Raw genomic sequence first — 25642 nt, forward strand, 5'->3', positions numbered from 1 at the left:
TGCAGAAAGCTCTTTATACCAGCAGGAGAGTAGCGGCTCTGCTGGTCCTCCTGGGTCAGTGACAAATCACTTTCTGACTCTGCTAAAGATTTTCCAGTTTTTGTCCCTTTGGTGACTTTGATGGCTTTTGCACTACTCTGGACAGGCTCTGAACTTTTCCTCTTTTGTGACAGTTTTAACAAATCATCATCAGACATGTCTTCGTCTTCAATGAGGTCCTCACACACTGACAGGTTATCATTTACTTTTTCACTCTCTTTGTTATCAGTTTCAATGGTTGTGTTTTCTGAACTGCTCTGATGCTCATCCTTTCCCTGTCGCTGATCACTGCTCTCAGCTGGCTCCTCACCGCCAGAAGATGCAGGGGGGGCACTGCCTGCAGGAGGCCCACCGAGGCCCAGGTCCCCGGCAGGGACCGGAGCCGGCACCCGGTCCGGAGGCCGCGGCTCCCCGGCAGGGACCGGAGCCGGCACCCGGTCTGGAGGCCGCGGCTCCCCGGCAGGGACCGGAGCCGGCTCCCCGGCAGCAGCCCGCCGCTGCTCCCCCATTCTCTCCGGGCAGGAGCGGATTAAATGCCCCTCCACACCACAACCAAAATACTTCATGGTCTCCGACGTGGCGAAAACCATGTAGTTGAACCCGTCTACTTTAAAGTTAAAGGACAGATTAAGATCGTCAGTTTTATCTTTCAGGACAATGAAAACCTGCCTACGGTGACACACTACATGTTTGAGCAGCGGGGATCTGCAGCCCAGAGAAACCATCTTTATCGGGGAGACTAGTTGTCCGTACCGTGCCAGTTCTTTAGCTAACATTTCATTTTTAATGAACGGGGGAGCATTAGAGATGGTTATCTTTCTAGCTGGACTAACCAGCGGGAGAACAGGAGTGAAGGTGTCTTGAATGACTACACCTGTTTCCACCACATCGCTAACTTTGGCTGTGCTATCAAGGAAGATAACAATAGCTCCATTCATGCGGGAGGCAGACTTCACGCTGCCGCAACCCACCACCTCTCCCACCGCTAAGGTGGCCTCCTCCACTGAACAGTTCACTGCCGGCACAAGTTTGACTGCATGACGGCGTGTCAGCTTCTCAAACTCCGCACCACCCTCCACCACGGGCATGCTGCCCAACCGAGCCGGTAGCCACGCTACCACAAACTACACCTGAACAACAGTCAGATACACCTGTCAGCAACCGAATGAAAAAAGAAAATAAAGAAAAATAGACACATAAAACAGCAAAAGAAGGTAGAAACTTCACTCACACTGAAACACAATCTGCAGCTCTCCGCACCACTCACTCCGCCATTCACTCAGAGAGAGAGAGAGAGGGAGAGAGAGAGTGTGAATGAGTGAGAGAGAGAGAGAGAGTGAATGAGTGAGAGAGAGAGTGTGTGAATGAGTGAGAGAGAGAGAGAGAGAGAGAGAGAGTGAATGAGTGAGAGAGAGAGTGTGTGAATGAGTGAGAGAGAGAGAGAGAGAGGATATGAGAAAGAGAGAGAGAATGAGTGAGAGTGAATGAATGAGAGAGAGAGAGAGAGAGAGAGAGAGAGTGTGAATGAGTGAGAGAGAGAGAGAGAGTGTGTGTGTGTGTGTGAGTGAGAGAGAGAGAGAGAGTGTGTGTGTGTGAGTGTGTGAGAGAGAGAGAGAGAGAGAGAGAGAGAGAGAGAGAGAGAGAGAGAGAGAGAGAGAGAGAGAGAGAGAGAGAGAGAGAGAGAGAGAGAGAGAGAATGAATGAGAGAGAGAGAGAGTGAGTGAGTGAGAGAGTGAGAGAGTTACATCACTACTGTCAGAAGCCTAAATAATACAACAGGTAGTTCTGATCGATCGACCATCTGATTGATCAACTTGACATTTAGAAGGAGCTTGAATCAGCATGACAGCACACGTAGCCGCGCTCAAATGAAAAAAGCCTCATCAGTAAAAATATCACTCCGCCGTTCACTAGAACTACAGTCTGTGACGTCACGCCAACAACAAGAGTCACTTCCGGGTAGATGACTGGTGGTTGATTGAGTTGTGGAGATCTGTGAACGTGGCAAACTTGTTTTTTTCTGTTGTCATTTTCAGTCGTAACTGTAACGTTTGAAGATATGTAGTTAAACACGGTGGTCCGACCTATCTGACGCTTCTGCTGGCTTTATTTTATGTACTGTGTTGCTTTGTTAGCGTCTTTGGTTTGTTTTGTTTTGTGGGGGAACTGCAGAGCTTTGAGTTGTCTTTCTTTCATGTTTGTGAAACTGGATTGAACTGAACTGATTAGGAGTTGTGGGAAAACAAAACGGACCCTTTACTGAGTGGACTGAACTCTGACTGAGACGAGTTAGACTCACACACACACTGAAAAAGCCGAACCCTTCTCCACTCTTTATCGTTATCCGGCTCCCCCATACACAGCTAAACTTAACCATTTCGCTTCAGTTGAGAGTATGAGTGCTTTTCAATACGCTAATTCTACGCTTCCTCGCGTCCTCTCTCGTCCGTGACCCATCATGAAGGATCTTCCAATCCTTTAAATGCTCCTGGAGGAGACGAGGAGAGAGGAGCGAGGAAACACAGGTGTATCCTAGCGGAAGTGTTTTAACGGACAGCAACACCCCTTTGATCCAAAATGTGTATTGATTGATCAGCTGATCTGACGGGACAGTAAACAGTCGGGCTGTTGTTGTAATACAGCAGATCAGGAAAACTACCTGTGGAGAAGGAATGAAAGCACCAACAGCAGCTTCTCATAGCCTATTTATTCATAAAATAAAGATTACCGAATCATGAATCAATCAAAAACACTATTTTTCTTCATGAGCCAAAAGGCTTCTCCTTTCTTCTTCTCTGTTTCTGAGCGTCTCCGCCCCTTCAGGAAAACATGACGTCACACAGCTGCGTCTCCTATAAAACCATCCTGAGCCTGAAAAGCACGTCAGACTTTCACAAACTAAATAAGCAACATTTTATTTAAACATATTCTGCAGGCTGCAGCTGTTTCTATTGTTCCTTTATGTCGGTTCTGTTCTTTCAGTAATTAACAGATTTAAATTGTCTATTTGTGTCTTATTCTGTGACAGACAGATGATGATGATAAAACATTGGAGCAGTTATCAGCTGTTTTCCTTCCAGCTATCAGTATGTAGAAATTATTAAGTGACAGCGTAAAGTGTTCATTAATTTTATATGAATTTTAATTACAAACTTAGAATTTAAACTGTTACTTAGTAATTATATTGCTGACTTATTCATATTTGACATATAGGGTGAAGTGCGTCATGACAACCTCAAAATGACGCTGGAGTGACCGAGGACGTCCCGTTTGATAAATTAAGTTCCTCCTTCCTCACGTCTCTCATCCTCGCTGGGAAGAGACGTGAGTGAAGGAAACGAGGAGACACATTAGTGTAATGAAAAGCACCCAGAATCTCAGCTCCCACTCCGGCATCCTCCATCAGCTGTGCCGGTGAGTCGGTGACACGGAGCTACTAGCTTAAAGATGTCTGTGAAGTTTGCGGACGTAGCAGCTAAATCTGTCCATGAAAAAATATTTTTTAAGTGGATGTCTTAGTTACAACAAGATTGAGCTAGCAAAGCAGTTTTGTGTTTATATGTGAGGTATTTATTCAGTTTGGGAAATGTCGTGATCTCTAGAAAGCATTAGCTGAAGTCGGCTGGCTGAGTCAACAGGGACTAGAAATCGCCTCTGTTGCTTGGTCGTTACTAAGGGTCGGTCTACTTGCTGGAGAAGTAAACTTGGTTTCATTACATAGGAGTCTACTGACGTGAGTGATTGTTTCCAGGTATTAGTCATACCCCATGTATTTCCAAGGAAACGGAGATAACACAAGCAAAAAGTTTTTTGTTTTTAGAGCGAACTGCCTCAAAATATGAATACATTTTGTTTACATCTTTTATTTTGTTGGTAAATGTTGTATAATCGACTTCAGTACCCACAATGTCGGTAAAGCACACCCTCTCGTGTAATATTGATTGATTAAGAGAGCGATATTCTATCGTCATCAGCCGACACAACCAAGCTCAGAACAAATGAGCCTACAGGACCATAGGCGAACAGCAAAGAGGAGGATACTAATCCATTCAGTGACAACAACTTTATGACAACAACCTCAGTAGATAAGCATGGACACACTGACACTCGTCACCATCTATATCAATCGATCCAGCACAACAATATGACTAATGCACGGACCAGAACCACCAAGGCAGGATGATCAAATATGCTTTCACTCACCAGCTGACGGCTCAGAAAAGGGCAGCATGGCGGTTTTTCCTCCCGGCAAACTTCACCACGTTAAACCCGCGGTTAATTTTACCAGCCGTTTGAGTGATGACAGTATTCCGTGGCTGATGGGCTCCGAGGCGCCTTAATTCCAGTTTCTCCTCCAAATAAAGGGTTTATACCCTGTGCTCGAGTATGAAATCCACTTTATTTTTTCCAAGTTAGCTGGCGTTAGCTAAGAAAATCTCCCCTCTTTTTGCCGACTGTAAATTCCAAGCTCGCGCTGTAGCCTCACTGCAACGTCATTTTAAAAATGCCACAGTTGATTGGCTCTCTGTCAGACAGAGAACCAATCAACGTTGAAATATGAAATGACGCTTTAGTGGGGCTACCGGCTGTCTGCCCCACTTGAACACTCTGAGCATGCGTATTCATATTTTCCCGCGTTCAATACACATTGCATTGTGAGAGAGAGGCTAGCCCCACGTTCACGCCGGCCACCGTAGGAAATGAACTAAATGAAGATGCTTTATTCATAGTTAATAAATTATAGCAGATGCAAATTTGAAAATTGATAACAACATTTCATGTCACCACCTGCCACTAATGACCAGTCGCCTGTGTGTATATACATGGCGGAGAAAATTACATTCTCCAGGAGAAATCTACCCGGGGAAATAATAAATTTAATAAAATAATTTAATTTGTACCACACTTTTAATTCATAGTGAAACTCAAAGTTTCTCTGATCCACAACCTCGATTACAGTAACAAATAACAGTTACTTTGTAGGACCACTCGTCAGAAATTATATATTACTGCCCACCTGACAAGAGTTCACAGTATTTATTAGATGCATGTATGTATGATGTGTAGTAATGTTGAATTATTTCGTGCTGTACAGCAGCAGCTTTGTGTGTCCAAGGCAAAATTCTCTCTGGGACAATAAAGACTTATCTCATCTTATTTGTAAGTGTGAAGCAGTTTAGAGTCCAAGAGGCTTTAAAAAGTTAAAGTATCTCTTCTGGGTCTGGGGTTTCCCAGTGAGGAGGTTCAAGTATCTTCGGGTTTTGCTTCCCAGTAAGGATAAGATGGAGAGTGAGACTAACAGATGACTGGTTGCAGCAGCAACAAGGATGTTGCAGGTAAAAATAGGAACAGAGTTGTTGTTTTTTCATGTTGTGAGCCAGTTAACCAAATTTATTTTAGCTTGTGAGACATTTAAGAAATATTCTTTATCCTGCTACTTTTTCTTTTTGGTGAAGGTGGTACCATAAAAAATGACAAATCAATATCTAACATTATTTCTACATATTTTTTTTACACATTACTATTAATAGAACACTGTAACTCATACCTCATGTAGTAATATATGAAATGCATGTGACACTGCTTTTCAGATTCCTTCCACTAACTTACCTTTTGCTTTTTTTTGTAAACGCTGCACCAGATCCTTCCTGCTGATCATGTGTTTTGGCTCCTTTAAGCTTCTATGAGACATTAAAAGTCAGGAAAAATAAGCAGGAGGCAACTGAGCAAAACAGAAAAGTCCACTTGTGAAAAATAACAGACTGCTGCTCTTTAGTCTTGTGTTGTGGTGCTGAACAGAGAGCTCTGCTAAATATCTTCATAATGCATCTTTTCATTTGTGTTTCTCTCTCTCACTGTTTCTGCTATAATCTCTCTCCCTCTGTGTTAGTGTCATACAACAGTTTTACACATTTGACTTTTCCCAAACGTTAAATGTCAGACTCAGTTTCCTCTGCTGCAGTGGTCAGTCTGCAGTGATAAATCAGCTGCAGCAGGCTGTTTGTATACATTTACATTACTTCCTCCCATATTTTGTGTCTTTGAACAGGAACACGTTAAGACACATTTTACCTGCACAAAACCCTGGTGCAGTCCTTTAGTAAATAAGGAGACACAATGTGACTTGTTACTAAATCCTTAGTAAATATCACCCTGGGTTACCTGCTACTACTTTAGATTGTTAGACTGGAAAATCAAATAGCAACAGCAGCCCTGTCTCTGTCTCTGGTTAACATGTACATGAAGATCTGTTCTAGATTACAGCTGAATGGAAGCTAGTTCATTATTTCTTTCCACTGTGTTTCCTTCATATCTACACAACAACCTTAATGAAACCGTCTCACTGAATCATCTTCAGGTCAGTTTACAGTAGAAACAGTCTCTTACTTTGTGTCTGAGGGTCCAGGTTCATTACTGAAGTTTGGAGGATTATAGTTGGACCAGTCACTCTTCATAGACAGACAGCTGGATATCAGAGACTCTGCTCTCCGTCTGTGGAAACAACAAGTGTTTACACATATCATTAGCTCTGGTAAACAGCAGATATAACATGAAACATGGCTCAGAATCATGATTTAATAATGACAACAAATAGTTATGTTCATGTCTCCTTCTGCATGTTGTAAACATTTTATCTACAGCTGCAAACTGGATATATTTCACTGAAGAGTTTTTAACATCTACATGTTTGTCTGACATTTGGGATGTGAAAATGCCAAATGACAAAAAAAGATTTTTATATAACAGTTTATTTATTAACAGTTAAACTAAAGGCACTGCTGCCTGATGCTGGGCTGTCAGATTAACAATCTGTCCTCTGTAATTTAACCTGCATTAAATATCGGTTGAAGCAACCAATAAACATTTCAGAACAACAATCAAGCACAAAATTAAAGCTATAAATATAGAAATAATGCAGTCGATGCTCAAACAACAAAACCATCAGTGGCTGAATTTTAAAAAAAAACACAGAATTATAAAAGAATAGTGTTGTAATCCTCAGATTATTAAATTACATTAAAAAACTGAATCATCTTCAGGTCAGTTTACAGTAGAAACAGTCTCTTACTTTGTGTCTGAGGGTCCAGGTTCATTACTGAAGTTTGGAGGATTATAGTTGGACCAGTCACTCTTCATAGACAGACAGCTGGATAACAGAGACTCTGCTCCGTCCTCCTCTTCCTCCGAATCCTTCATCTTCTGGAGTCTGAGAGTTAAACCAGTAACACTGGAGACACACACACATACACAGTATAATAAACCCAGTCCTTCCTCTCAACTTAGTAGCTTCTTATTAGTTTACATGACTTTAACTACAACCATGTGTGTTTTCCATCCATCACAAAGATAAACTTTGACTCTGATTTAAATCCAACAAACAGACTTCAGATAAACTTCTGTGTGCTTCTTAACTGTGACTTCTCTCTATTTTCCTCACTGTGAGGACGCAGAAACCAGGAAACGAACAAAGGAAACAACGTTTGAAGACGTCAACGCTGTGATTTCATAATTTTCTGACACAGTTTGATCAACTAAACAATTAATCAGAAAAATAATCACCAGATTGATCAATAATGACGGTAATCATTGTGTTCAGCTCTAATATTAACACTCATCCTGCCTCAGACTGTTTTCCTCCTTCTGCTCTGTTGACTTTAAAATGGAGTCTGACTGAATACTTTCACTTTCAGTGTTCCTCCTTGTTTGTTATCATATACACATACACATATCATTAGTTCTTGTAAACAGCAGATATAACATGAAACATGGCTCAGGGTCATGATTTAATAATGAAAACAAATAGTTATGTTCATGTCTCCTTCTGCATGTTGTAAACATTTTATCTACAGCTGCAAACTGGATATATTTCACTGAAGAGTTTTTAACATCTACATGTTTGTCTGACATTTAGGATGTGAAAATGCCAAATGACAAAAAAAGATTTTTATATAACAGTTTATTTATTAACAGTTAAACTAAAGGCACTGCTGCCTGAAGCTGGGCTGTCAGATTAACAATCTGTCCTCTGTAATTTAACTTGTATTAAATATCGGTTGAAGCAACCAATAAACATTTCAGAACAACAATCAAGCACAAAATTAAAGCTATAAATGTAGAAATAATGCAGTCGATGCTCAAACAACAAAAACATCAGTGGCTGAAGTTTTAAAAAACACAGAATTATAAAAGAATAGTGTTGTAATCCTCAGATTATCAAATTACATTAAAAAACTGAATCATCTTCAGGTCAGTTTACAGTAGAAACAGTCTCTTACTTTGTGTCTGAGGGTCCAGGTTCATTACTGAAGTTTGGAGGATTATAGTTGGACCAGTCACTCTTCATAGACAGACAGCTGGATACTGGAGACTCTGCTCTCCGTCTGTGGAAACAACAGGTGTTTACACATATCATTAGTTCTTGTAAAGAGTATATGTAACATGAAACATGGCACAGAATCATGATTTAATAATGACAACAAATAGTTATGTCCATGTCTCCTTCTGCATGTTGTAAACATTTTATCTACAGCTGCAAACTGGATATATTTCACCGAAGAGTTTTTAACATCTACATGTTTGTCTGACATTTAGGATGTGAAAATGCCAAATGACAAAAAAAGATTTTTATATAACAGTTTATTTATTAACAGTTAAACTAAAGGCACTGCTGCCTGATGCTGGGCTGTTAGATTAACAATCTGTCCTCTGTAATTTAACCTGCATTAAATATCGGTTGAAGCAACCAATAAACATTTCAGAACAACAATCAAGCACAAAATTAAAGCTATAAATGTAGAAATAATGCAGTCGATGCTCAAACAACAAAAACATCAGTGGCTGAATTTAAAAAAAAACAGAATTATAAAAGAATAGTGTTGTAATCCTCAGATTATTAAATTACATTAAAAAACTGAATCATCTTCAGGTCAGTTTACAGTAGAAACAGTCTCTTACTTTGTGTCTGAGGGTCCAGGTTCATTACTGAAGTTTGGAGGATTATAGTTGGACCAGTCACTCTTCATAGACAGACAGCTGGATATCAGAGACTCTGCTCCGTCCTCCTCTTCCTCCGAATCCTTCATCTTCTGGAGTCTGAGAGTTAAACCAGTAACACTGGAGACACACACACACACACAGTATAATAAACCCAGTCCTTCCTCTCAACTTAGTAGCTTCTTATTAGTTTACATGACTTTAACTACAACCATGTGTGTTTTCCATCCATCACAAAGATAAACTTTGACTCTGATTTAAATCCAACAAACAGACTTCAGATAAACTTCTGTGTGCTTCTTAACTGTGACTTCTCTCTATTTTCATCACTGTGAGGACGCAGAAACCAGGAAACGAACAAAGGAAACAACGTTTGAAGAAGTCAACGCTGTGATTTCATAATTTTCTGACACAGTTTGATCAACTAAACAATTAATCAGAAAAATAATCATCAGATTGATCAATAATGACGGTAATCATTGTGTTCAGCTCTAATATTAACACTCACCCTGCCTCAGACTGTTCTGTTGACTTTAAAATGGAGTCTGACTGAATACTTTCACTGTCAGTGTTCCTCCCTTCTTTATTGGAAGTCACGTATGTGTGAGAGATTGTGTGATTGTGTGTATAAATATGTATATATATATATATATATGTATATATGTGTGTGTGTGTGTGTGTGTGTGTGTGTGTGTGTGTGTGTGTGTGTCTAGAATCACTTACAGCTTAAAGTGTGGGTGTTGAATTTAATTTAAACTTGTGAAAGGTTTCTGACTGTTCAGCCTGGTCGCCAGAATAAAACGTTGGCAGTGTACATTTCTGCAAACCACAGAAACATTGAATATCTACGTTTCAACACGTGTAATACATAGCATATGAACATTTCAGCATTCAATTCCAACGTTTTGTTCTGGTGATTGTCGCTGTTAGATACAAACACAGACACACAGACTTCCTAAGATCAATAAACTCAGCAGGATCAGTTTCTGATTTTGATGATTGTATGAAGAGTTTTCAGAACTCAACATGATGGATAGTTTAAAAAACAGGATCTAAATTAATGCAGCATAACCAGAGATATATTTTTATTCCACATGTTCTTTTCTGTCAAAACCTGGTGCCTACATTACCCACAATGTAGCACAACTCAGTTCGCTCCACTGTACAGATTCAGTGTGTTATGCTAGTAGAGACTAATGTAGCCTGGAGCTGCTGCCTCACTTCTTTCTCCACACACGTCCAGATCTGTTTCATCTTTAAACTTGTAGTTTTCACTCTAAACCGACTCTGACTTTCACACATCTTCTCTGGAGACACAAGAGGCTTCAACCAATGTTTTTTTTAAGATTATTTTTTGGCATTTTGCCTGTTTGACAGTCAGGAGAGAGAGGCAGGAAACACAGGGAGAGAGAGGAGTTTCTAACGCTTCTTCACTTTGATTTTTGTTTTTGCAGCAGGACTTTTAACTGAGAACTGTTTAAAACTCACACAATAGTACAGTACTGCAGGTTTGTAGACTGGGTTGATTTTACACTGCTGGTTCCTGGACAGAGACAACTGAAAAAAGTAATCTTCCCAAAATACAGAAAAAAACAACTTCACTGAAAGAGGAGAAGCAGAGACATGGAGGACTAAGTGTCCACCTTAAAGACCACCAGGTACTAGACATGTAATATCAAACCGTAAATACTTTAGCACAGGAAAATATGTTTTCTGATTTATTAAAAAACTAATCAAAAACTCACCCAGAAGAATTCATGTTATTATTGTAACACTAAAAGTGGCCATTTTAAGGTTTTGATACTCAGTCAGAGAGAGGTGGATAAACTGGCCTCGATTCTCTCAACTCCACTTCTTGTTCCAACACTTCTCATCATCTTCTGGGTTTACACATGCAGCCCTTTGGCCACAGTGTCAGAGCAGCTCAAATATAGATAAAGAAGTAAACAAGTGAGTGAACAGAACACAGGTTTTACCTCATACATATCCCCACATGTACTCAATACTACATATTTTAACACACAAGTTAAAATAAACTAATTTAGTTTAATAATGGAGAAAATCACTTTTTACATTGGTTTTCATATTCTAAAATATAATAATAATAGTATAACACCATTATAAGAGTTATATAACTTAAATTAATTAAAGGTTGATCTATTGCTTTTGTAGGAAACAACCCTTTTCTATATTGAGATGTATTCTGTAAGAGTCTAATGCTTTGTTAATGAATGACTTTGTGCTGGGGAATATTCCATGTATCAGTATAATACCTTGTAATTCAGTGTTTATAATTTAATTTCTATTTCACTGCTACCATGTGATCCAGCCTGAACTCTCCTGTTAGTGAACAGGTAGACGTGCACCTGTGTGGTTGTGGTATTAACTGAAGGAAAAGCAGTGATCTGACATTTTGATTTTAAGTGTCAAACTAAAGAATGTGACAAAATAAAACATTAGCATATGTCATAATTATATTATTATTACGGATTAAAAAAATAGTTTTCCTTATTTCGTATTCAAATTACCATCTAATTGACATTTGTATATTTATTACATGAATATAAAGTAATAACCGGCAGATTCGGTATTTACTGAAGTGTATTGACCATTTCAAAATATAGCACAGCTGTTTCAACTGTTTGTTATTTCGTTGTTGCATCTTGTTGGCTCGTTTTTGGTTTGTCATAAGTTTTAAGGAGACGACGTTTTTCCCGTCATGATCTCAATGTGCAGGCAGCAGCAGCCTCAGGTCACCAGCTGGCAGCAGACGGGTTGTGGGTCGTTGTGCGCGTCCACTCTGGACTATAAATGAAGCTGTGGGGAAGAAGGCCACAGCTGAACCACAATCAACGCGGTGACCAGTCACAGATCAGACTGACAGAGCTGTAACTCTGCCATGAGGGAGGACAAAACTTTATAAGGAAGAAGGGAGAACATTTCTCTCCGTCTGATAACGTTACAAGTAAAGGTCAGAGAGAGAGAAACAGTGGATGAGTAGAGCGAGCGGTGATATACCTGATAATGTTGCACAACCGCTAATTGCATATCATACTGTATCATGGGAGTAATTACCGTAGTTTTAAAATGTTTTTCCCAAAATGAACACTGTAAGTGGACTATTGATTACTACAGGCTAATTATTTAAACAGCTCACTGATTCTGTTCGGAGCTTTTTGATCCATATAAGCAGTTGATCACTGTAACCGTGATGACTGTAAGCAGTTTCCACTGTACTACAAACACATGTGAGGGAAATTATTGTATGAATGTGTATTAATGCCTGTGTGAACTCAGTGACATCATAGAAACCATGTTTGTGTGTCTGAACAGTTTGTTTCTGTGTGAAAGAGAATAAAGAACATCTGTTCATGCTGAAGCAGATCCTGCCATGTCTGTTTGGGTATAATCATGCATAGAGTAATTACAACATAATGTTATATTCTGATTATTATTTTTTATGGTGCACAGTGAAAATATAAAGAATAACTTTAGGACATCGTGCTCACTTTATCAGTGAACATATTTGTTTCACTTTTCTTCTGAGTGCACAGTGAAAAACTACAACCTGTGTTGAGGCTTTGATGAATATTGTAATGATACAATTACAATAAACCTACAGCAGGAAAACCCTGCATGCAGCACTGGTAGTTTCAGGTGGTTTACCACCAACCTGAAAAACTCAGAGGGGAAACACAGCTGGTGTGTTTGGATTTTATAACTGAACTGATAGCAGGACACAAGCTTTTTATTTCTCTGATGTTTTCACATCACAAACAATGAACAACAGCATTAAAACACGAGTCTTGCAGCTAAAACATGAGACTCATGTAGCTGTTTTATCAGGTTAGTGTGGGGCGGCTGCTCTGCAGGTGCGCTTCATTTGACTGTAACTGCAGTAACCAGGTGGAGATAAACCTCCTGAATTTGCAACCAAAATGATGCTAAAACTTTGATTCACAATTTCCACCACAGCCTCCATGATCATCAACCAGTAAAGAGGCACAAAAATGTCTCATAGAGGCCTGAAGGAGAGAACACAGTTAAAACACCAAATAACCATCACTGACAAAACACTCAATGCAGAAAAACGAGAGAGTGAAACAGATGAAAGATCAGGAGGAGTTAACAGATCATTAGAATAGTTATAATTAGAATTAAAATAAGTTCTCTTTCAAATCAGACATCCCAAGATATCAGTGGAAAGTTTTGTTCTTCCAACTGCATTTATAACCTTTTTTTTTACTCAAACGTAGCTGAACCAGTCATGTGATATTACTTCAGTAAATATTACTGGGACCAGTACAGAAAACTGCAGATAAACATTTAATATCCAGGAATTCACATTATAGACACGACCTCTGACTCTCACTGTAACACATTAACATACACGGTCCAGACATATACAAGGTTTGACCTGGTCTTGTTTTACAGCAGCCACTGAGCAACATTAGCTTCAGTGTGGAGTGGTGTCTTTGTTCATGTCTACAAATATGAATCTCTTTAGCTGTTCCACTTTATTCACCAGCAAGTCTCTAAATGTGTGAAACCAAAATGAGTTCAAACAGTGTAAAAGGCTGATTGGAGCTGAGGGGAACTGCAGAGTCTGCTAATAATTTACTGTGAGAAAGTAGAAAGATGAACAATTATTCCATCTGACACTTCAACTAAAGGTTGCTTCTGAGTTTCCAGATGAAGTTTCTGCTCTGTAGTCACTCTTTCTTCCTCCTGTTGAAACCCCCTCCACCCTCCTTAAAAAGCTGTGTGCACATTTCACAAACTGCCACTTCCTGTCATCTTTCAGTTCTGTACAGGCCCCTCCGCCCCCCCCCCCCCCCCCCCCCCCCCCCCCCCCCCTTCTCTCTCGCTTAGACAGTCTATGTGAGCACAGGCACGAAGTATCAAACCACCTTCAGAAAGATATAAAGTAGAAAACCAAATAGAACATAATTGACATGTATGGTGGGAGATGTGCTTCCTTCTGCTTCAGCAACATAACCCTTCTTCAACTTAGTTATTACTACAATTATAGAAACAAACAGTTAGAAAGTTCATCTCATTTTTATGCCACATCTCATCCTTGATAGTTAAAAGTCAACTACAGCACACTGTGAAAACCACACGACTGATGCTGTTAATGTGCAGAGAAAGATCTGACTTTCATTTTGCAGAGTGAAACTTCCTCATGAGAATTTCTGCAGGTCTTTACCACACATGAAGAAATGTTTAGTACATGTTGTACTTCCTGCCTCTGTCACCTTATCATTATGGTGAGGGGTCTATATTTCCCCTAAAAGCAAAGACAAACTTTATTTTCATTATGATTCTTGTCTGAGAGGCGAGAGTGGACCATGCAGGAAGTTAACAGACACATAAATCCACATTATACCAGGATTTGTTGGAATAAAGAGCAAATCTGACTGCATATCTACATTAGACACATCATTAAAAGCCTGTGTGTCGTTTAGTAAACTCTGCCAATGAAAATACCTAATTTCAAATAAACTTCACAAGTGATGAACAGCAAGGATTAATCAGACAAGACTGGAAAAAGTCATCTTCCCAAATTCAACCTCAGCAGAATGCAGAGATAAAGAGAATCACGTATATAATTTAAAGACCATCAATATGGAGGGATTTTATACTTGAGCACAGATAAATGTGTTTTTATATTTATATTTAATAAAACTCACCAAGCAGGATTCTTCAGATGTAGAAAGATGAACGATACAGTTAAATTATTCCGTCTTAAACTTGTTTTTGAGTTTCCGTTGTTTAGTCACAGAGAGATAGACGCTGTTCTGACCTCAACTTCCTCTTTCTCCTCCCTGTTGAACTCCCCTCCACCCTAAAAAAGCTACGTGCATATTTCACAAACCACCACCGCTTCTTGTTATCTTTCTGTTTTGTACAGGCCCCCACGTTGCTTACTTCCTCATTCAGGGACAGTCTATGTGAGCACATACACAAAGCATCAAACCTCCTCCAGAAAGATATAAAGTAAAAAAAAAAAACAGAACATAATTGACATGTATGGTGGGAGATGTGCTTCCTTCTGTTTCAGCAACATAAACCTTCTTCAACTTAGTTATCACTATAATTATAGAAGCAAAAAGTTAGAAAGTTCATCTAATTTTTATGCCACATCTCATCCTTGATAGTTAAAAGTCAACTACAGCACACTGTGGAAACCACACGACTGATGCTGATGTGCAGAGAAAGATCTGACTTTCATTTTGCAGAATGAAACTTTCACAAGTGTTGACCACACATGAAGAAATGTTTAGTACATGTTGTACTTCCACCTCTGTCACCTCATCATTATTTTTAGAGGTCTATATTTCCCTTAAAAGCAAAGACAAACTTTATTTTCATTATGATTCTTGTCTGAGAGGCGAGAGTGGAGCATGCAGGAAGTTAACAGACACATAAATCCACATTATACCAGGATTTGTTGGAATAAAGAGCAAATCTGACTGGATAAGCAACAATCAAAGCTAACAAACATATAATTTAGGTGTAAATTATGAAGAGTTGGATACTCTAAATATATGCCAGTTATCATCAGTCCTTACAGCAGTCACACACTTTTCCTCAGAAATACTTCTAGTTAATTTACTTTATGATTCTTTTAAATTTCAGAGCAAATTTTGTTCATCAGTTCATCTATTAGCTAAAATACCAAAGTTAAAAAGGTAAATTTATTTCATGTAAGTTACAGTCTATGTTGAACACTGGTTAAAAATATAATTTACATTATTTAGAAAAACAATGGAGAATAACTTAGTGGTCCTGAGACTGAGTGACTGAGTGTACTGTATATATTGTACTGTATATAATTAAGACTCAATGCAGATGAGTGAGCAGTGTGTGGGTTTCTTCATCTCTCTTTCCTCACTATTTTCCCTGTTTTAAGAGGACAACAGAAACGCCTGCTAAAATATACACAAAAATTAGGTAAGATTTCACTTCATTTAATTTGGAGGAACAAATGTTATATTAAGAAAAGATATCTTATGCAATGTAAAAAGGAATGGTGGTCTGGAGGTACTAAGTTTTGAAACATTAAATTATACTAATTAATTATACTGGGAGACTTGACTTCAAGCGGTCAGCCGTTGCAATTACTTGCATGCTTCTGTGCATTTCCTGCTACTACTCTTCTCTACACCAACAAAATAGAAAACACCTCAGAGTTTCTTTCTGTGAGGAACAAAATATAAGAAAGACTTAAAAACAAGACTATGTTACACAACCAGTCATAAATGTTTGTCTTGTTATCATTTTTATATAATAATAATGTCACTTTCAATGTCAAACTGACATCATCCTCTATGTCAAGTAACATAGTGTTCAGTTAACAGATACTGTCATACTGATATATTATGACACATCAAAATGAGATAGTACTTTATGACAACTGACATTGTTTTGCGTGTTCCTCATTAAGTCAAAATAATATAACAAACAGCCAATCATTTTGGCCATCAGGTGGAGCTCTAGCGGAGCTAAATTGAAAATACCTCCATCAGTAGCTACACACTGCATTGAAGTTTTCTCCCTGTAGGATATGATCACTTGGGAAGATACAGTATGAAATATCACAGCATCAATTCCTGCATATTTCTGAAGTTTATCAGAAAAAGTTTGATAGGATATGAGGATAAATTGGTAGGCTACAGGCTAGATTCTTTATTGACTGTTTGTTACATTCTAGTTTGAAATTAATTATTAGGTTTACATTAAACAAATTGTATATAATTGTTGGTTGCACTTTGTTTTACGGTATACTAAGAAGAAATAATAAATTGTACTTTGTATCAAATTAGACCAAAACTAGAAATAATATGTTCTTTACTAGACAGTAAATGAACACAGTTATAAACTAATTAGACACCACACACCTAAATGATGCTGTAATTAGAAACCGCATATAGTGCAGTGTGTTTTCAGTGGTCTAACATGACACTAACAGTATTATAAATTTTGTATACTTACAGTACATTTCTGAGGGAAAAAAGCATACTTTATTACATTATTACATGATCCATCAAAATTTTACATCATGTGATTTAAAAAATAAATTAGCCATCTGAAAGGTGGGTAATTTATTTTTACAAATAATACATTGTTGGTAAAAATATTAAAATATCTGCCAGGACCTTTTATTACATTATCGGTAGGGCTGTAGTCTCCTGGTCAACTGGTCGATTAGTTGGTCGATATGCTCTCGTCCGACTAAAGTCTCATTGGTCAAATAATCTCTGTGTTACTTTCATAAGGAGAAAAGTGCTACATCAACAGCTTTCCAGGATTAATCCATTATTTTCTGCGGCGGGAGGGACAGACTAACAAATTAGCTGTGAATGCAGTGTATTCAAAACACCCCCGATGTTTTCACAACTTTGAACTCACCCAACCTGATGGAGACTGCTCAACGTTTAATGAACGTACTGAACGTTTACTGAATCAGTGTTTCTCCTATAATTATCACAACAAGAACCCCTGCCAGGCCAAAATATTTGTTAATGCAAAAATTAACGCCAAATATCCATTCATTCAGAAATCAATAGTGTTTGGGAGTCTCTGAGCAGCGCTGTTCGGTATGTGAGTCAACCTCTATGTTGTTACCTAGGAAACTATTGGTAACGTAACTCCATTAAGGAATACAACATTGCGTAGTATGTTTGCGTAGAACAAGCGGCAGAGAAGTGACGGTGGATGCGAGCGGAGCAGAGGAAAAAGTTAATAGTGAGTTGTCAGTCTGGCATTAAATGTACAGCACAGACTACAGAGTGTCAGTTAATAAATACTAAAAAGTCACGTCTGTTGTTTCCCCAAGTACTGGAAAAGTGAAGGGAGTTAGCTCCAAAGTTAGCAACAATGGGTTAGCCTAGCCTGAAGACGCAAACAGAGAAACAGAGAAATGTGTGGCTGCTGAGTTCACTGTGCACTCTGCCCACCTAATCACAACTGGATTTACCAAGCCTTTCTGCAGTTCCTCACAGCTGGGATCAGTCTCTGTGTTCTTCCTTTGATGCGTTGAACTCTATCAGGTCAGACTCATCCAGAACCTCCTCTGAGATTTGTAGCATGTAGGCCAGAGCTGAGCTGTGGATCTCAGAGATCTCCTGATGTACTGAGCAGTCATTCATCTCCATCAGACAGTGGAAGATGTTGATGCTTCTGTCAGGAGAGATTCTTTGGGTGTTCATCTCCTTCAGGTTGTTGATGACTCTCTGGATGATTCCTGGACTGTTCTCTGTCTGACCCAGCAGGCCTCCTACGAGACTCTGGTTGGACTCCAGAGAGAGGCCATGAAGGAAGCGAACAAACAGGTCCAGGTGGCCATTTTTATTTTTTAGAGATTTCTCCATGGCTCCCATCAGAAAGACATCCAGAAATGGGTCACAGCTATTATTGTTTCTGAAAAAAGCTGAAATTTTCTTGAGGAAAGACTTTAGTTTTGATTCCTTGTGTTTGTAGTCTTTTCCCAGGAGCCCCTTGAGTACCTTTGTCTTCCTCTTGGTGTAACAGTGGTACATGTAGACTGCAGCCAGAAACTCTTGAATGCTCCAATGAACAAAGCAGTAGACTGGTTCCTGGAGGGTCTTGATTTCTCTTTTTAAGATCTCTGTACAAAATCCTGATAACACCGAGGCCTCTGTGACATCAAGACCACACTGCTCCAGGTCTTTTTGGTAGAATATGATGTTTCCTTTCTGCAGTTGTTCAAATGCCAGCCTCCCCAGCTTCAGAAGAACTTTCCTGTCAGCTTTCGTCAGCTTGCACTTGTGCTTCTTCCTCTTTACAAAACCATTGATACATCTTCTTTCTCTTTGTCTGAACCAGCAGGAAGTGTGAGTACATGTCAGTCAGGGTCTTGGGCAGCTCTCCTCTCTGGTCTGTAGTCAACATGTGCTTCAGAACTGTAGCAATGATCCAGCAGAAGACTGGGATGTAACACATGATGTGGAGGCTCCTGGATGTCTTGATGTGTGAGATGATTCTGCTGGACAGCTCTTCATCACTGAATCTCCTCCTGAAGTACTCCTCCTTCAGGTCGTCAGTGAAGCCTCGTACTTCTGTTACCCTGTTAACACATGTAGGAGGGATTTGATTGGCTGCTGCAAGTTCGGAGGTTATCCAGATGAGAGCCGAGGGAAGCAGATTCCCCTTGATGAGGTTTGTCAACAGCACATCGATTTATGACCTCTGACTTCTTCTAAAGTCTGCTTTCATCCAGGCCGTCAAAGATGAACAAAACTTTACAGTCATCAAGCTTCTCAGCTGTGACCTTCTGTAATGTTGGATGGAAAACATGGATCAGCATGAGGAGACTGTACTGCTCATCTGTGATCAAGTTCAGCTCCCTGAGTGAAAGCAGAATCAAAAAACTGACATCTTGGTCTGCCCAGTCCACAGTGAACTTCTGCACTAAGAAGGTTTTACCAACGCCAGCAATGCCATTCGTCAGAACGACTCTACTTAGATAAGCACAAGTGAAGGAGAACATGTATCACAAATGTGTGTATATTGAATGTAATGTAAATTTACACATATACATAAGTGCAACTAAAGTAAATCAAATATGATTGTGTATTGTGTTTATTGCAAATTATGTGCACATGTGATTACATCTCAAGCAGTACATATATCAGAAACTACAGGGTAATGCATGTACTCTGAATTATGAATTATGTAACTGTAACTGAAAGACAATGTACACATATCCCAGAATCACATATGTGGTTGGTTTAAACTCTTGGTAAAGAAATGGTTGATGAAAAGTCAATCATAAGTTTGTTTTGCTTGTTGTATAATTCTTCTGTCTTTGTCTGTCTGTCGGTTTGTGTGATTATGTGTTTTGTTATTGCTTGTGTTTTAACCATCTTGTCTGACTTGAATATCAGCCATCTTACCCCTTTTCTCCCTTAGAGGACCACAATAGAAATAAGCTTTTAGCTTTATTGTGTTTTTATCCTCCATAATCTAATTTTATGCAAGGACTGAGTGTACTTTTATTGTTGTCAAATGATTTTATCTATCTAACCACAACTAAAAGAGAGCGTACATTGCAAATATGTAGATATTCCATATAACGGAAAGTTACATATTTATGTCACTGGAGCAAAAGAAAAGCATATAGTGCAAAATTACATGTATATAACATTTATCATTCGCATTTACGTACTAATGCAACTGTAACTAAAGGAGAGCATATTTTGCTAATTTACATACATATGTACATAACCACAACTTACACAACAAAATTGGTGTACATTGTCTTTTATCTAGACTTTATATACTGTATGGATGGTACTTAAGTGGGAGTGTCGCAATTTTATTCATCATGTATATTTCGTATACTCATAAGCACAACTCAATGGGTCTCATTTAGTAATATGTGCATAGAAATGTTCTTACTTTGCACACAAAGTGCGTGTGCATGCAAAATTACAGTTGGATTCATGACACCAGCCAATTTAGTTCTCATCACCATGAATCAGAATCATTCCAAATTGGTAATTAGCATACTACCATGCCCCCATTGGAGCGGTGCAGCAGTGCAGAAATCTCTCACTCATTGCAAAGAGAGCTGTGAGGGTAAAAATGTAGAAAAAACTTTACTGCTAGTGAAATACAAAACAACAGACGTAGAAGCCAGAAAAGACAGATTTGGCTGGCAAACATATCATGGCACAACCATTTGGAGACCGATTGCAAATCCTGTATACAGCCTGCATACCTGTTGCACCACTACCACGCATGAGTACATCCGTAACAAAATAAAAAGTTAATAAATGTGAAGATCTGTGGAATTGATCTCTACTGCTGCACTAGGTGCACATTGTGTTTTGTTTCTGTCCACAACAGGCCGTGATGTAGTGAAAGCAGAGCGCCCCTCACTGTGTCACTACTGAACTGTCAGGCTGTGAGGACCTTGAACAGGCTGCTGGTTAACCAGCTGCATATATCACAGCCAAATCTGATGGCGTCACGTTCCAATATGGAAAGTCTGATATATAAGCTATTGTCATATAAAAGCGGGAACAGGAATTTTAATATATGAATAATTTCATTATTGATAATAATGATTTATGGATTACAACGTCTTAGCTATTAATTTTATAATTAGCAAATTTTTAATTAATTGTATATTATTAGTAATTTCACCCTTTAATGTTGTTTATTTAGGCCTCATCATTTTTTGTATAATCGTGGTTCTAATATATTGTTTACATTGAATAGATATTGACTATATTGTTTTTTTAGGCTGTGGGACATTTATGATTTATGCATATGCATGTTCTAAAATAGTTCTAAATTTGTTCGTTGAATAAGAACAAATTCAGGTAAGAACATATTGATGAATCCTGTATTTGCGCTTAAAATGTTTGTTTGCATATTTGACTGCAACTAAAGGATGTGTACTCTGAATTCACCCATATGGCATATATCGCAAATTTACATACTTAGGCACAACTGAAGAGAAGCATATATTGCAAATGTATGTGTATAGCATGTAAGAAAAGTTTAAATGCATGTGTAACTGCAAATAAAGGAGCATATATTTCAAATTTGAATACATCAAAAATCTATGTACATACGTAACCAAAATTCAGCAGTGTACATTGCATATTTCGCATCACATGTATTGCAAATTTGTAACTGCAACTATATCACAACTTTTCATTTTTACAAAATATCAAACTCTCATTGTCCGATTACTTTGAAACATCTGATCTCATTCCTGCTCTCCAGAGGATGAACCCTTTAGATTTTAATGAGCCCATGACCTTTCCTCATTTTTAGCTCTAGTAGTGATGATGTTTTTAAGCAACTGTGGTTAAAATGAACACTGCAGTCTCTAGGGGACGCTAGTTGTGTCAGTTTCATTCAAATCACTTAAAAAGACATCAGATGAGCAGGAACAGTTCTTAATGGCAAGTTAGCGAATAAACTTTTATTATGCCTGCACAATCTTGCCAGAATTAAGGTTAACATATCAAACAGTTAAAATTCATTTCATTCATACATACAAAATCACTATAAAATGTCACTCTGTAATATTGTGTCATTGCAACATCATCTGTGTTTTTAACATTCACAAAAAAAACTGATTGTTTCACCGCACTTCCCTCCTGTCGTTAAAAAAAAAATCTAAATCGTCACATCTGTCTTTCCCTGAACACATAATCCAGGGAAAGAGATCAACCTTATCACCTGCTCTTTCTCAACAATAAGACCATTTTCTGTCAAAGAAAATAAAAACAAAAGGTCTGAGAATAAATAAAATCAAAGCAGAGTCACAATACAGCTTGTCCTGATCCTCTGATATATCTTCAGCTTTCTTCAGCTTTGTGGGACAACACCTTTATAATATTACACAGGTTTGACCAGACAGGATATGAAACTAAATGTTTCTATTCCTGGTTGTACAATTTTACTGTGAAAATTTAAAACTACATTTTTTTTTCAAATTTCCAGGTTTTTGAACCCCACAGTTTTTGCAAAACCCAGAAAGACCCAGAAGAAATCTTGATAGTACAAAGATCCTGTCCGAATGATTAAAATCATCAAGGGAAGATTGTCTTTAACTGACCTAAATATGGATCAATAAAAGTAGTTTGAGGCAAGTCAGGTTTTCAAGTGTTGAGTACCTTAGCCCAAAAGTCCTAAAAGTGATTTACTTTTATCATTGGCATCCAAATTAATATCTTGTTTGCACAAGATACTCATTTTTGGCTTTGATAAGTTACAATCTTCTCCAAACAAGTTACTGACTTGTCCCTACAAAATACTAACTCACCTGAACAGGACGCTATCTTGGTACAAGTGATCATATTTAGACAAGATCTAAAACAAGATAAACTTGTGAAACAAGATCCTAACTTTTCAAACAAGATACTGACTTGTGGCAACAAGTTAACCGCTGTGCTGGCAGGCAGAAAGTGTCACAGAGAGAAACAAGAAATATATCGACATAAATGAGAACTTTGGCACAAAGTGTGAAAACTGTCCCCTGGAGCGGGAAGTGAAAAGTCTTCAGTGCAACATGGAGGATGAGGAGGGTGTGGAACTGCAGAGGAGGGACGGACATTGAGATGAAGAGTTCAGTTTTAAGGGACGGTGACGTGGAAGGGACTGCCGGGGACGTTCTCGTCCCCCCACTTCACGATGAGGATGTAGCTGCCCTGTTCTTTGACCGTGTACGTGACGTTGTACATCCTGTTGCCCATGTGTTTGACGTACACCTCCTCACAGGGCGTCTTCGGCCCGTGGACGCCCACCATCAACATGTTGGTTCCTGCGAAGACACAGAGGGTCAGGTTATAATAGTTTTACCAATTACCATGAAAAGAACCTCTGAATTAACTTGTACCTCAAAGTTAGAGCGGGACAATATATCTGCAGAAATGAGCATATCACAGATATATTTGTGTATTTGTAAATGTTGGCCAAGAACTAACAAGAAATGTTGGTATAGAAAACTTTTGCTTTTAAATTTTTGGTAGGATTGAAACCACTTTTTTGGGTTATTTAATAAATAACTAATAAATTCTGATACATTTATGTGTTTTAATGGGCTCTCTGCATAGATTGAGTGTTTTTAATAGTTGAATAGTCTACCTTAATCGATAAATAAAGGCATAAAAAAAAAACCTTTAATGTATTAGAACCCAGTCATTAACCATTCATTGACTCAAAATTCTGGGTCAAACTTAGTAATAATTATAAGTAACAAGCTACCAAAAAAACATATTTAAAAAATTATGATAATTTTAAGGAACAAATTTAACGCTTTTTCAATGTTTACTGGTAAATTTTAAGGGTTTTTCACCACTTAAAACTAATTGCAAAAGGATCTTGCCACCCATCAAAAAATCCATTAATTATCCTTAAAATACCTTAATTACATCATTATTTATAAACACTTTGTACTGGATACACAGACATAAAACTGATATCCATCTGTGACATCTGACTCTTGACAGCAAAACAGGTTGAGGGTCAAACTGCTCCTGTAATTTCTAGTTTTTCCGTCTTTGTGTGATTTCTCATATCGTTTCTCACCTGCTTTGCTGCAGTCGACTGTGAACGTGTTTTTCTGGCCAACGAAAGCTTTTGATAGGCCGGCGCCCCTGGAGATGACTTTACTGGCATCTGAAGAGAATTTGGGCAAAGAGGCGAAGGCCCCGCCCATCGCTGATGTCTTGGTGACAGTTTCCACGAGAACCGATGACGTCTCATGCAGACTGTGGCCTCCGGACAGACGAGGACCTGCAGAGACATTTAAAGAACATCAGCTGAGACACAATTATGTTTTAGAGTGTTTTCTTACACTTTTACCACCAAGAGAGAAAATTACATCTTGGCAATGAGACATCAGTTTTTGGGGAATGTCGTCATCCTTAAATAGAAAAAAGTACTTTCATTACATCATTTGTCATGTGTTTGTGGGGTTTTATATCATATAACTGTTTCATCAGTTAGTTCCGCTGAGATATGCAACCAACAGAATCAGGAGCCTTTCCACTGCAATCTGATATGGAAATATGTTTTTCTAGGGGTACTTTTTGTGAATATTGTAGTCATTAAGGTGGTTCTAGGGATCATTTGGGTGGCTCTTGTCATGATTTAGGTGTGTTTAGGGTTTCTAGTGGTCATTTAGAAGATTCTTCTCTTTCAGGTGATTCTAATAATCATTGAGAAGGTTCTATGGGGACCTTCGCAAACGACAATTACAATTTTATAGCTAATGAGTTTTTCAAACTTTTCCAAAAAATGTTTTTTATATTAAAAAAAAGACAAATGACGTTGGAAAATTTCAATCACAATGTTTTGAAACGCAGATTAATTACAAAAAACCTGCAATATTCTGGAAAGGTTTGAAAATTGTTTGATGGGATCTGAAGTGGGCTTGCAGTCGTCAGAAATGCTACATGCTTAGAACTAGTAGTTGATTAGTTGTTTTATCAATTATTTTTATAACATTGATTCTGGTCCAAACCCCAGTACATCAGTGTGGTTTTGAGGACAATGACCCACCTGAGACTTTGGCCTTGAAGGGGCTGCCTACGATGTGCTGGGGTCCTCCATACTTGATGGAGATCAGGTAGTTTCCAGGAGCCATGGGTGTGTAGGAGACCTTGTAGCCATCAGGGCAATCTTGACAGTCCATCTTCACTTTCGATGGTCCGTCAATGGTAACAGACAGAGCTCCTGCGCCGGCGTTACACGTGTTCACAATAAACTCTGATGCCACACCTAAAGGAGGAGACGGGCAAGACCGACACTCATTAAAACTTACTTAACTTGTCTATTAAGAGCTTAGAATTTTGATGTTTTTAAGGTGTTTATTTTTCTTGTGTACCTGTGGTTCCTCCCTCCAGACCTGGTCCAAAGGCAGACACCATGCCAGGATCTCCCACCTGTCCCGGTTCTCCCACTCGGATCTTGAAGGGGCTGCCAGGAACGTGGCTGCCGTTGAAACGAACATCAATAGAATGAACTCCGTTTTCCCTCGGGATGAACCTGATAGCATGCTGATCTGTAGCAACACAAGGATTACAAATAATACTCATAATATGTTTCTTTTCACTGC

At 38.7% G+C, this 25642-nt stretch overlaps 2 protein-coding genes across 30 annotated transcripts in view; both read right to left on the reverse strand.

The window, feature by feature from the left end:
* The window catches only part of LOC137175993 (NACHT, LRR and PYD domains-containing protein 12-like), a 190581-nt gene extending 175637 nt beyond the window's left edge, over positions 1–14944 (reverse strand). For 16 of the 21 annotated variants that reach the window (XM_067581962.1, XM_067581961.1, XM_067581968.1 and 13 more), the window contains exons 1-6: positions 10779–10894; positions 8995–9153; positions 8316–8420; positions 7109–7267; positions 6427–6531; positions 5650–5720 (exon numbers count right to left, since the gene is read on the reverse strand). In XM_067581962.1, the coding sequence (XP_067438063.1) occupies positions 5650–5720; positions 6427–6531; positions 7109–7267; positions 8316–8420; positions 8995–9153; positions 10779–10792 (613 nt within the window). In that variant the 5' untranslated portion in view covers positions 10793–10894. Of the gene's footprint in view, positions 1–4242; positions 4883–5649; positions 5721–6426; positions 6532–7108; positions 7268–8315; positions 8421–8994; positions 9154–10778; positions 10895–14726 lie in introns of those variants that run through there. The other 5 variants (XM_067581980.1, XM_067581979.1, XM_067581964.1 and 2 more) reach the window with 4 other exon arrangements.
* A 7613-nt stretch (positions 14945–22557) lies between these two features.
* Positions 22558–25642, reverse strand: part of flncb (filamin C, gamma b (actin binding protein 280)) — a 74443-nt gene continuing 71358 nt past the window's right edge. For all 9 annotated transcript variants that reach the window (XM_067581945.1, XM_067581948.1, XM_067581942.1 and 6 more), the window contains 4 exons: positions 25412–25588; positions 25087–25305; positions 24112–24318; positions 22558–23344 (listed from right to left, as the gene is read on the reverse strand). In XM_067581945.1, the coding sequence (XP_067438046.1) occupies positions 23157–23344; positions 24112–24318; positions 25087–25305; positions 25412–25588 (791 nt within the window). In that variant the 3' untranslated portion in view covers positions 22558–23156. The remainder of the gene's footprint in view (positions 23345–24111; positions 24319–25086; positions 25306–25411; positions 25589–25642) is intronic.

The sequence above is a fragment of the Thunnus thynnus genome, chromosome 23 (assembly GCF_963924715.1).
Source record: "Thunnus thynnus chromosome 23, fThuThy2.1, whole genome shotgun sequence".
NCBI classification, from domain to species: Eukaryota; Metazoa; Chordata; class Actinopteri; order Scombriformes; family Scombridae; genus Thunnus; species Thunnus thynnus.